At 67.0% G+C, this 11,924-nt stretch overlaps 2 protein-coding genes across 2 annotated transcripts; one reads left to right on the top strand and one right to left on the bottom strand.

Moving 5' to 3' along the window:
• Positions 1-482: 482 nt before the first annotated feature.
• Positions 483-927, top strand: LOC122188893 (gastrin/cholecystokinin-like peptide). The gene is made up of 2 exons (XM_042887566.1): positions 483-675; positions 751-927. Exons 1-2 carry the CDS (start codon positions 483-485, stop codon positions 873-875), a joined length of 318 nt encoding a protein of 105 aa, XP_042743500.1. The 3' UTR covers positions 876-927.
• Positions 928-1,416: 489 nt separating this feature from the next.
• HAP1 (huntingtin associated protein 1) lies at positions 1,417-10,279 on the bottom strand. Its single transcript, XM_042887607.1, has 16 exons — positions 9,979-10,279; positions 8,964-9,152; positions 5,159-5,235; positions 4,948-5,064; positions 4,776-4,876; positions 4,562-4,670; positions 4,399-4,477; positions 4,179-4,309; positions 4,009-4,083; positions 3,790-3,930; positions 3,652-3,716; positions 3,350-3,508; positions 2,938-3,236; positions 2,622-2,840; positions 2,154-2,256; positions 1,417-1,783 (listed from the first exon to the last, which is right to left on the bottom strand). The coding sequence occupies exons 1-16, from the start codon at positions 10,277-10,279 to the stop codon at positions 1,417-1,419; spliced, it is 2,532 nt and encodes an 843-aa protein (XP_042743541.1).
• Between the last annotated feature and the right edge of the window lie 1,645 nt (positions 10,280-11,924).

Below are 11,924 nucleotides of genomic sequence, written 5' to 3'. Positions count from 1 at the left end.
TGTGTGGGGCACAGAGCTGTGCTGTGGGGCAGCTCGGAGCAGAGCTGGTGTGTGTGTGAAGGGATGTGTGTGCATGTACACATATGTGCACGTGTGTATGGATGTGTGTCTGTGTGTGTGCGGATGTGTGCACGCACAGATGTGTATGCATGGACGTGTGCACCTGTGGGTAGATACGTGTGCATCCGTTTGTGTGTGCGCTGCATGGCTGCGTGCATGTCTGTGCATCCATCCCTCGTATTTCTGCGCCCCGAACACCGCAGCGGTCGGAGCCGCCCTGGGGCGGAGCGCAGCGCGGGCGCCTTCAAAAGTGCGGACGGAGCGCAGGGAGCCGCGCGGAGCCCCGGAGCAGCAGCGTGAGGTGAGGAGGGGCGTGCGGAGCGGCCGGGAGGGGCGGAGGGGCGCTGGGGTCGAGCACGCTGCTGCCCGTCTCTCGCTCCGGTTTGCTGCTGCAGCCTCTCTCTCCCCTTCCCTCCGCAGCCATGAAGACGAAGGTGTTCCTCGGCCTCATCCTCAGCACGGCGGTGACCGCCTGCCTGTGCCGGCCGGCAGCGAAGGTCCCGGAAGGCTCCCACCGCCCCCCCTCCAGCCCGGCCCGGCGGGATTGGCCCGAGCCCCCGGCCCAGGAGCAGCAGCAGCGCTTCATCTCCCGCTTCCTGCCCCACGTCTTCGCAGGTACCGCAGCTCCCGGCTCTCTCCCCGCCAGCCCCGGCCCCGGGCGGCTCTGACCCTCTCCCTTCACCTCCGCAGAGCTGAGCGACCGCAAAGGCTTCGTGCAGGGGAACGGGGCGGTAGAGGCCCTGCACGACCACTTCTACCCCGACTGGATGGACTTCGGCCGCCGGAGCGCCGAGGATGCGGCCGATGCTGCGTAGCCCCGCGCGGAGCCCCGGCACTCAGCCCACCTCTGGTCCCACAATAAAGCTTTGGCACTCCCAGCTCTGCTGCTGCTGTCGTTGGAGGTGCGGCTATGGGGGAGACAGCGAGCTGCCTCAGGTGGTCGCGTTTATTCCATAGAGATGGGGCACAGCTGCAGCGCTGCTACATCTATTTGTGGGGCAGAAAAGAGTTTAGAAAACACCACTTTAAAACCGCCGTTTGCTTTAGGAGTCAGTTCGGGTCCCGGCGGTGGGGGCTCAGCCCGGCACGTGCAGCCGCTGCTCCTCGCCATCCGGTTGTGCCGCCAGCAGGGGGGCCGGGGGGAAGGAGGCCGGGAGGCAGGGAAGGGGCCGCTCACTGCAGAGCTCCGCGTTCTGCCGCTGAGATAAAGCCCCAAAAGCGGCTGCCGGGCTCTGCGCTGCCCCAGGGCGGGTGATGCCTCCGAGCAGCAGTCGAGGGAGCCCAGCGCTGTTCGCCCGCGGCTGGAGATGAAGAGAGCGGAAGATTCGTTCCGTCCCGCGTGCCGTTGCCGTGCCCTCACGTGGGCGCATCGCGCTGCTCCCGGCGCTCCCCGTCCGCGTAGCACCGCTCCCCACGGGCCACCACCCGGTGCAGCCCCAGGCGCAGCAGCTTCTGCACGAGGTTCCCGCTGAAGATGCTGCTCCGCGATGCGGGTCCCCGCTGCCCCTCCTCCGCCGCGCAGGGCTGGTGGGAGAGCGGGGAGGCCCTCCTGGTGGGGGCCGGGAGCAGCACAGCATTGATGCCGCGCAGCAGCACGAGGCGGACGAGACCCAGAGGGGATGCGGGGCGGTGTGCCGGCGCCGGGCAGGACGGCCGCAAAGACTGGGGGCTGCGGTTCAGCCCCTCAAAGGGCCCACAAGAAGGCACGACCGAGTGATGCAGACTGCAGGGAGAGAGAGGAGTGGGGCTCAGTGAGGAGTAGCGGCAGGGCTGGGCCCAGTGCTGCGCGCTCAGTCATCGTGCATGGAGGGCAGGTTGTGTGGTGGTGTTTGGCTTTTGTTTTTGCTAATGCTGTGAACTCCAGCTCACACCAATGCCCTCCACTCCTATTACTGCTTTGCAGTAGTGCTCAGCAGTTAAGGCACCCATTCCTTACTCTATCCTGAGCCCAGCAGGAAGGCAGCAGGCTCAGCTCTAGCCTCAATGCCTCACTCCTTCCACACAAAGCTCCCCCCCGAGGGTGGGGGGAGAACAGGCAGGAAGGACAAGGGGAGGCAGCGGGGAATGGTGCAGGTGGGGAGGGAGGCACATACCTGGGGATCACCGTGGTGAGCTCAGTGGTGGGGTGGAGGATGTGGCAGGTGGTGATGGTGAAGGTGGATGGGGTCTGGGGGAGGTTGTTAGCAGAGAGGAGCACTGGAGGGGACAGGAGACGGCAGGTTAATGGGACATGGAGGAAAGGGCACAGAGAGCAGGGTGGGGGTAGAGAGTGGCATCAGCGTTAGGCTGGAAGCTGTCACAAGCAGCAGAATCCCACACCCAGGGAGCAGTGCTGGCTGTGCTTCAGCCCTATACAGCTCAGAGGAGACACAGAGTGCCCAGAGTGCTCCTGGACCCTCCTTGGCCACGTGCCTTCATGGCACCAGGGCAGCTCTGTGGGAATGGACAGGCGGAAGGGAGGGGAGAAGGAAGATCACAAGGGGGAGCACGGGGCAAAGAGCACAGGAGGGCAGAGAGGGACTGGGGGCCACGTCCCCCCCATTTCTGTGCCCACCGCTCACCCCCGGGGCGCTCCATGGCTTTGGCAGGCGTGGAGGTGGGCAGCAGCTGGAAGGAGGCAGCCTCCACCTCATCCTCCTCCAGGTCGGTGAGGCTGTACACCTCCTCCAGGTCGGTGTCCAGCGGCCTGAAGTCCTTAGTGAGCACCCCAGGACGCGGCACCAGGATCCCCCCCAGGTTGGGCTGCGCCAGCTGCTGCCAGTGGTGGAGCGTCACTGAGCCTGGAGGGAGGATACAGGCGTGCAGAGGGGCTCAGCTGGGAACACAGGACCTTTCTGGCACTCCCGGGGCTGCACGACGTCCCCTCGCGTTCCTCACCTTCCAGCGGCTTCACGATCTGCAGCTTGTCAGGCAGGAAGCTGAGCGAGCCCAGCGAGAAGCCAGAGGCAGCGGTGTGCTCAGAGCCCCCCGAGCAAGTGGTGCCGGCGGACACAACGCTGCCGTCGGGCGTCGGGATCCCGCTGGAGCCGTCCTCATCCCGCAGCCGCCACAGCTTGCGCTCCCGCTCCGCATCGAAGAAGGAGCGCTCCTCCGAGTGGCGCCGCTGCTGCGCCGAGAGCCGCTGCACCGCCGCCTCCAGATCCTGGCGGCCGGGAGCTGCCCGCGGGCCCGCCGTCCTGCAGGGGCACGGGGTCAGGGGCTCAGCGCATTGCGCGGTGCATTGCACGGCGTTAAAGGACCCCCAGCCTCTGCCCTGAGCCAGCCCCCCTCCCCTCCCATACACACTCACTGGGGACCCTCTGGACTGGGGTGAGGAGTGCTGCTCCCCCCGGAGGGAGCAGCCGATGTCTGCTTGGAGCCGGGTGTGTTCTGGGGGGATGCAGAGCTCGACCGGGCTTTGGCCGCGTGGTTCACTGCCTTCACCGTCTCGAAAACACGCAGACAGCTCCTGTGGGCAGTGAGCAGGGGGGGTGTGCACGGGGCACACAGAATCGCTGCCGTCAGATCATCCCTACCACTTCCCCAAGTGCCACATCTCCTTTCTTAGGCCAATCCCGTCCCCCCCCCCGGGCTCAGGTCATCAGCCCCCACCTGTAGTCTGAGGAGGACTCCGTCCCCTTCCTCATCGTCCCCTTGATCTCAGCAGCCAACGATTCCTGCAGGGTTGGGATGCAGCGTCAGCACAGGGGAGCTGCGCCCCCCACCCCCACCGCACCCCCACACACACACCAGGGGCAGGAGGCTGCTGCCGGCGCCGTAGCGGCTGACGGTGCTGTTAGGCAGACTGCGGCTGCGAAGGCTCTTCACCTCCTCCTGGGCCTCCTGCAGCATCCCGCCGCACTCCACGTATTTGTCCTGCAGGTCCCGCAGCTGCGGGGAGGGGGCACCACTCAGAGCACAGCCCCCACCGGTGGGACCTGCAGCCACGCTCCGTCCCCAACCTCTCACCTCCGTCCGGAGATGCTGCTGCACCTCCTTGGCCGCGGCCAGGTGCTGCTGGAGCTCCTCCACCTCCGTGCCGTACTGCGGAGCGGCGGGCGGGGAGTCAGAGGGGGCTGCGTGCTGTGTGCTGCGCCCCCCCGGGGCCCCTCAGCACAGAGCAGGGGAGGGAAGCTCACCGTTCTGCACTTCTGCTGCAGCTCCACCACCTGTGCCAGGAGCTGACTGATCTCCTCCTGCTGCCTCGCCGTGTCCTCAGCCTTGCGGGCCAGCTCTTCTGACAGACAGGCAACCTGCTGGCTGGCTGCAGCTGCGGGGGAGCACCATCACCATCCTCCCTGGGTGCTCCCAAGCACCCAGCAGGTGCCCCCCACCTTCCCCCCGGCTCAGCCCACATACAGAACTGCTCCACGCAGTCAATCATCAGCTGCTGCTCCTGGTCCTCGTACCGGCTTGTCTCTGTCACAATGGTGGTGGCCTGGAGGAGAGGACAGGGGCTGTGCTTGATGATCAGAGCGTTTCCCCCCCAGCATCACCACTGGGTGCCCCATGCTGCCTTCACCTCCAGGCGAAGCTTCTGGTTCTCCTCCTCCAGGATCCGGAGCTTCTGCTGCAGAGCATCATACTGGAAGAACTGCTGCAGGGACAGTGAGGACTCATTCCGGCGCAGCCTGGGGACAGCAGGGTGGGCGCTGAGCACCTGCAGTGTGGGCAGGATGAGGGCCTGCCAGCCCCCTGACCCACATCCATGGGACAGCCCCATAGAGCCCACTCACGGTGTGATGGGGGCAGAGGTGGGCTCGCTCTCCTCCGTGTTGGTGGTGTAGAAATGGAGCAGATCATCCCTCATGGAGACCTCATGGCGCAGCTGTGCAATCTGGGGGGACATCAGGGCTCAGCTCAGGGGCACAGCCTGCAAGCCCCCCAGCACCAGGCTGAGGGTGGTACCTCCTCCTTGGCCAGCTCCAGCTGCTCCTCCAGCAGCTCATTGCGCTCCGTCAGGCTGCGGTTCTGCTTCAGCAGGGACTGCCCAATGCGCGCCGCCAGCTCCAGGTCTCTCTCTTTCTGCAGGAGGCAGGGGGAAATGGATTGAATGTCAACCAGGATTATCCCCTCTGGTCCCTGTCCCGCAGCCCCAGGTCCCCGTGCACCAGCTCACCTCATCCAGCAGGTTGGTGACAGCATCAATGTCGTGGTACGTCTTGGTGATCCGCACGGCACGCTCAGTGCACAGGACTGGGGGAGAAGGGCGAAAGCTGAGCATGGCTGTGCCCTCACACAGGGCTACAGGAGGGGCTCGGAGCTTCCCTGCTGCCCCCTCCTCTCGTGCTGCAGCTTGCAGCTCACCCATGGGCAGGCGCTGCTGCCCCTGCACGGTGATGGGCGATGGCTGCAGCAGCTGCACTGAGCTGCCCTGCACTGCTTCCATTTGCTGGGCAGCAGCAGCACAGTGCAGGTAGGGATGCTCCTGTGGCACTGTGGGGCACACACCAACATCATCCCACATCTCATTGTGAAGGGGAAGGTGTCAGCGTACCCCCATCCTGATACAAGGCACATGGATGGGAAGGAGGGGCCAAAGGGAGGTGATATCTCCAACACAAAGCCAGGCTGGAAGCACTGGTACAAACAACGCCATGCAGCACTGCGTGAAGTCGAGCTGCAGGCAGCGTCCCCCCAGCCTGCCCCAGCCCCCTCCCCCAGATGTCACTGCAGGAAGCCAGCCCTGCCCTAGTTTCTCCATGGGGTCGCTGGCCGAGCACAGGGATCTGCTCCAGCCCATGTTCAGGAGCAAAGGGACAGAGCCCACAGCATCCCAACCCCACAGCCACAATGAGGCCCAACAGCAAGATCTGCCTTCTTGGGGTGCTGGGCCCCCTGCCCACCCAATGCTCCCACGGCTGCAGAGAGCAGCGCCTGTGAGCAGCAATGGGAACAAAAGCAGCTGCAAGAACAAACACCAAGCTGGGGGGGGTCACCTCCTCCCCATTATATCTGGGGATCTGGGGCAGATGGGCGACACAAGGGGTGTCCACCCCCAGCACCGAGCCGCCACCTGCAGAGGCAGCCATCAGTGAGCACGAGGCCCTGAGGCATGGGCCAGGACTGCCCGCACCCCACAGCCGCTGCCAGAGCCGCTCACTGTGCTCACAGCCCTGTGGCACTGTGCCTCAGTTTCCCCAGCAGAGCAGCCCAGCAGTCTCACCCTGCAGCCCCCACCCCACGCACTCCCCCAGGCGGGCAGACGAAGTGGGTTAACAGGGGAGGCTCAGCCACACAAATCCCATTACGCTGCCCCAGATGGGATTGTGTAATGGCGCACATCGCCATGGCGATGCCCCCACTCACCACCCGTGTCCCTGCCCAGAGCGCAGTGGGTGCATCTATGAGGATAGGGGGGCCAGCCTCAGCCCGGCCCCCTCCCCTCAGCAGGGCCTGCTTCCCGCAGGGTCTCTAACCGCACTTCGTCAGGCCACTGAGCCGTTAATTGGAAATAATTGGAGCATGAGCATCTTTATGGCGTGAGCCAGCAGCGGGCCCTGGGAGCCATACGCTGCCCAACACGTACACAGCAACCACCACGGCCGGGCCAGCACGGCATGGGGACCCGCACCCCATGGGAGGGCTGCCCCCAGCCCCACAACTACACAGATCCTTTCCCATTCCTCTGCCCACCACCACCGTGCGTGAACCCCTCCTGGGATCGCAGTGATCCCCAAAGGGACCGGATAGCAATGAGCGGGTGGGGGGGGCTGCCAACCCCAAGGGAAACACACAGACCGGGAGCCGTGGGACGGCTCCTAGGCAGCCCCCGGCCCCGCACTCCCACCGCAGCCCCGGCCCCGCCGCAGCCCCGCGCCCCCCCCCACCTTCCTCCAGCTCTCGGGCGATGGGATCCGCGCCGCCGCCGCCGCTCTCCGCGTTCCCGTTCAGCTCGTCGTAAGCGGCGGGGCTGCTCCAGATCTCCATGGTGCCGTGCCCACCGCGGAGCCGTGCCGAGCCGTCCGCTCCCGCCCCTATTTATGGGGTCGCTCGGCGCGCACCTGCCCGCTGCGTCCCGGGGGCGGCGCTGAGGCTTGAGCGGGGCGGGGGCGGCGGGGTCGCGGGCTGCGCGCTCCCCCCGGCTCGGCACAGCGCAGCGCAGAGCAGCGCAGCTCGGCCGGCAGCAGCAGCTCTCTGTGCGCTGTGGGGACACGGTCCCCATCATGCACCCACGGCCCCATCGTGCACCCCGCAACCCCCATCAGGCAGATGATGAGAACCACGCTCGCCATGGGGATGCGCTCCTCACAGGGGATGGTTCTGGTTCCCACCTCTCAGCCTCGCATGGACACGGGCTGGTCTGTGCACTGCATCCCCCAGTGGGAACTGCCAAGAGGGGACGCTGAGGGGTTACCGGTCCCTGAGTAGCAGCCATATAGGGCTGACCTCCGACTGGCAGTGCACAGACAGCGGCTTCTGCCCTATTTGGAGGGACCGGGAGGGTTCTCAGGACCCTGAACTGAACCTGGGCTGTGTGCAGGGCTGGGGGCCCAGTGACACCCAGTTCACAGCACAGTACAGCTTTGCCAGAGCTGCATCCCGCTGCCTCTCACCTGTCAGCTCCACACCGCCCCAGGCCGCGCCGTCTCCCTGTCACCCCCACAGCACACAGCAGTTGCCATCCTCAAACTGCCTCACTCAGCAAATCCCCTGCTTTGAGCCAGCCGTGGCTGCACTGCTCCTGTCCCCCACGCGCCCCATCCAGGTGCACCCCCTGCTCCTCCACCAGCAGATTTGAGCAGAGGCAGCACTGAGGCAGGGAGAGCTGAATGAATCACACTCTGCTTATATGATGGAGCAGCTGTATGGCACACTGTGCAGGTGCTACTGGCAGGGGGCTTTGGGTGGGGGGTGGTGGGGCTGCTCTCCATCAGGATGCCAGGAGTGCTGATATGCACAGTGCCTCCACCACCACCTGCCCCAGGCCTGTCCTTGTTAGGACTGGACTAATCAATGAATTGATGAGGCCGTGGCTGGAGCTGCCCTTCAGCAGCACACGATGCCTTTATTTGCCCGCTGGACTCCCACCCATGGGACCCTCCCTGCAGCATCCAGGATCCTGACCCCTCTCCAGTTCTGCCTCCTGGCAGGCACAGCACCCTCCTGGCTCTGCCTTCTCGCTGCTCCCTGGATGCTGCAGTTTGTGGGCAGGCACCCATCCACGGGCACCTCAAGGACGCAGTGTGCAGGAGCTGCTCCCTCCTAATCCCCGCCGGAGCTTTGCTCCTTCATGCAGGTCTCTGCATCTCTGCACAAGTAGATTACAGGGGGCTATTTCTGATGGCAGCTTAACGGTCTGGGTGAGGGGATGAGGGAGTGGGGGCACAGCATACACAGATGGGGCACTGAGAAACGTGACATGGAGTGGGAGTGGTGACACACTGCGGAGCCACACTGGGCACACAGGGCTGGGGGCTGAGGCTGCAGGGCAGGGGGCTGATGGCTGAGGGGGGCAGGAACACCATGGGGCCACAAGAACAAGCATGCCACAGCCGGTGTTGCCCCCAGCCCCTCATGAATGGGTGGAGGCAGCGAGGGTGGCAGTGGGATGCAGCCCTGTTGCCCCAGACCTCCATCAGCTCCCCGCTCTGCTCCTGCCCCCAGCACACCTGCACCAAGGTCCAAGCAGAGCACAGACCCCTCCTGTGCCCCCCCAGGTCCCAACCCCATGGAGCGCAGTGTATGGAAGGGGGGGTTGCACAGGGGTTCCCGGGAGATGCTGGGGCTCTCTGCACACGTCTGGCTCAGCTCAGCAGAATTAGCCCGGGATGTTCTGGCCCAGGAAATCCACTCCGCCGATCCCGTTAGTGGCGATTAGCTCCTGCACTGCCCTGTGACCCCACCCTGAATCCTACACCCCACGGCCCCCACTCAAACCCTGCTGCCCCCGGTCAGCCCCATGGCAAGGGCTGGGCACTCACGAAAGTACCACAGGGTCTCCTCGATCTGCTGCGGAGTCAGGGGGGCTGTGGGCTGCGGGGCGGGGGGGGCACGCAGCCAGTCCTCATGATCGTAGCCAAAGACGGTGTCGGCACGCAGAGTGTAGCGGGGCAGCTGCTCGCCCAGCAGGGTGACTATCTCCACCTCGGGGACATCGCCGGTGCACAGCTCTGGGGATATGGGGACAGCGCGTCAGTTGGGGGCTGTGGGCACCCGGGGTCGGAATGGGGGCACCGAAAATTGGCGCTGGAGGGCGCATTGGAGGAGAGCTTCCTGCCCCCCTCTGCCCCCGTGGGGTCCGGGATTGGTGCCCCGGGCAGCCAGATCTCCCCAAAGCCGCCCGTGCCCCGGGAGGGCGTTCCAGCGCAGGGCTGCTCACGGGGACCCACATCTCATCCTTCTCCTCCCCTCCGCCTCCTGGGGAGAATCCCTGCTGCCACCTCCCGGCGGCACTGAGGCACCGCGACACGGGGCGGGGGATGCCGGGACGCGCGGAACGGTCGAAGCCGGGAGTTTCCCGGACCCCTCCCTGACCCCCCGGCCCGACCCACCGGTGACGGTCGCGGCGTCGCGGCGGTTGCCCGCGGCGTGGGGCGGGGTCGGGCCGGGAGGCGGTTCCTGAGGGGCGGCGGGGTCCAGTTTGGCGTCACGGGGGGGGCCCGTCTGCCATGGGCTGTGCTTCCCCCCCCCCGGATCCCCGGAGCAGCGCTGGGAGCCGCAAGGTCCTTCCTCTGGTCGAGCCTGGAGAGAAGGAGCCGTCAGGGCGATGCCGGGGACCAGGGCCGCATCCCGTCCTCCAGCCTGAGTGTCCTCACTGCCCCCCCCCCCCCCCCCCCCAACCCCCCCCTGGGGCAGCATCGCACTGCCGCTCTGGGGATTGGAGGAACTCGGGCAGCAGCGCCGGTGCTCGGGGCGCGCGGGGACGGAGCTCCAGGACGGGCCCGGCGTGGGTCTCGCTGCTCTGGGCGATGCGGGGCGGATCTCGGGGCAGCGTACCTGCTACGCGCTGCTCCACGCCGCCGGGCCGACGGCCGCTATGTGACGCGGGGTCTCGGCACCAAAGCACATCCCTGGTGACATGCGGGTGGTGAGGACGCTCCACAGGGTCCGGGCGGGATCCCGCTCCCCATCCAGGCGCCCGGCAGCGGATAGACCCAGCCGAGGTGCCGCCGCTCTCGCGGAAGCCCTCGGGAGCCGCACCTCGCCGGGCAAAGTTCAGCTGCCATCCTCCACCCCACTGCCAGTGGGATGCGGGGTACGGGGCCGGGAGTACCCGAGGAAGTGCCAGCGCGGCCATAAACGCATCACGAGCCCGGCCATAAAACCAGCACCATCACGAGTCCGGCCATAAAACCAGAACTGCTGTGACGGCGCGGGCTGCAGCTGCGGCACCGGCACCGGCACCGCTCCGCCCCGAGCCGCCCCAGTCACTGGGGGACGCAGCACGACAGATGCGTGTGCGCCGTCCCAGCAGATCGCTGCCGGAGGAGTCGGGGCTGCAGGGGTCGAGCACGGCACGGCGGAGCCGGGCATCGAAGCGGCGGGACGAGGGCAGCGCGGCCCGCTTGCACGTGCAGCTCTGCGCTCGCCCTGCCCCACCGCTGTCACGCATCTCCTCCTCACCTCCTCCGTGCTCAGCTCACCCAGAGTCCTCCCCCACCCTGCGGAGCTGAGCGGGGTGCGGGCGGCTGGGCTCGCCCCGGACTGTTTTTGTGCCCCCAACTGCTGCGGCAAAACTCGAGGCTGTGAGGGAGCAAGGAGGCAGTGCTGGGAAGAGGCGGCCAGAGGAGGTGGGTGCGGGATTTGGGCTGGAGGGGCAGAAGGACGGGGGAGCTCCCTGGGCACCGCGTCAGAGGGTGACGCAGCGCCTGGCGTGGCTGCAGAGCAGTGGGGAGGAGGACAAGGCCGATGGCTCAGTCCCTCAGAAATGCCCTCTGCAGTCTCCTGGCAGCAGCAGTCCTCCCCTCCCCGCTCCCACACTTCCTGCTTCACCCGTCGGGAGCCACGGAACGCAGTCGGAGCTCATTCTTTCTCTCCTCCTCCCATCTCTGCGCCCAGGCAGGGCAGTCCCTGCAGGGTGGGATGGCACCGCCGGGCCCCTCCTGCTGCCACCCGCGGGGCCATGACAGCCCCCGAGGGGACAGTCCCACGGGGGACGGGAGAAGCTCCACGGGCGGAGCTGAGCGCTCGTCCGGAGCTCGGGGGGTCCCGCTGGGGCGGGGAGCGGCGGAGCTGCCACCAGAGGGCAACAGGCGGGACGGGACGGGGCGCTGCGGGGACTGAGGGCACTGCGGGCGCTGGGGGGGCCGGGTTCGGTACCTCTGCCCCAGCAGCACCCCCGCTCCCGGGATCCCGGCCGAACCCCAGCGCGAGCACCCGGCGAGCAGCACTCGGAGAGCGGCACACAGGGACTCTCCGGGCCCAGGGCATCGACCCATTGCCCGTCACTGCAGCAGCTCTGTCGGACGGGGCTCCGCAGCCCTCCGGATGTGCGCTCCTCGCCGCCCGGCTCCCACGGCTCCCGGAAGACAGCTGTTGTTTTGCTCGGCTCCGATCCTGGCACGGGACATAGCAGGAAGCGGGGCCGCATCCCTGCTGCACGAGGCTCGGCCGGGCCGCGGGGCTGAGCCGAGGCAGGCCTGGAGCCAACCCCGCTTCCCCGCTCCTTTCTGCCTTCCGCCCCAGCTCGGGCCTGCAGGCGTAAAGCTCAGGGCACAGACACGGCCCCGGGCCGCCCCGGGCGCTGGGGGACGCAGCACGACAGCTGCGCGAACCTGCGCGTCCCGTCCCTCAGCCCCCTCGAGCGGGGCATCGCATCTCCCAGCAGCGCCCACCCCGCAGCGCCCGGCTGAGCTCCCCGTGCCGAGCCGGGGGGACGCGGGGACGCGCAGCAGATGGCACCGTGAAGGTCGCGGGTGACTTTGGCAAGTTTCCACCTCTCA

This window comes from Lagopus leucura, unplaced genomic scaffold (genome assembly GCF_019238085.1).
Source record: "Lagopus leucura isolate 7727_CA_CO unplaced genomic scaffold, USGS_WTPT01 Super-Scaffold_100094, whole genome shotgun sequence".
Lineage (NCBI taxonomy): Eukaryota > Metazoa > Chordata > Aves > Galliformes > Phasianidae > Lagopus > Lagopus leucura.
This window is presented reverse-complemented; position numbering and strand designations above follow the sequence as displayed.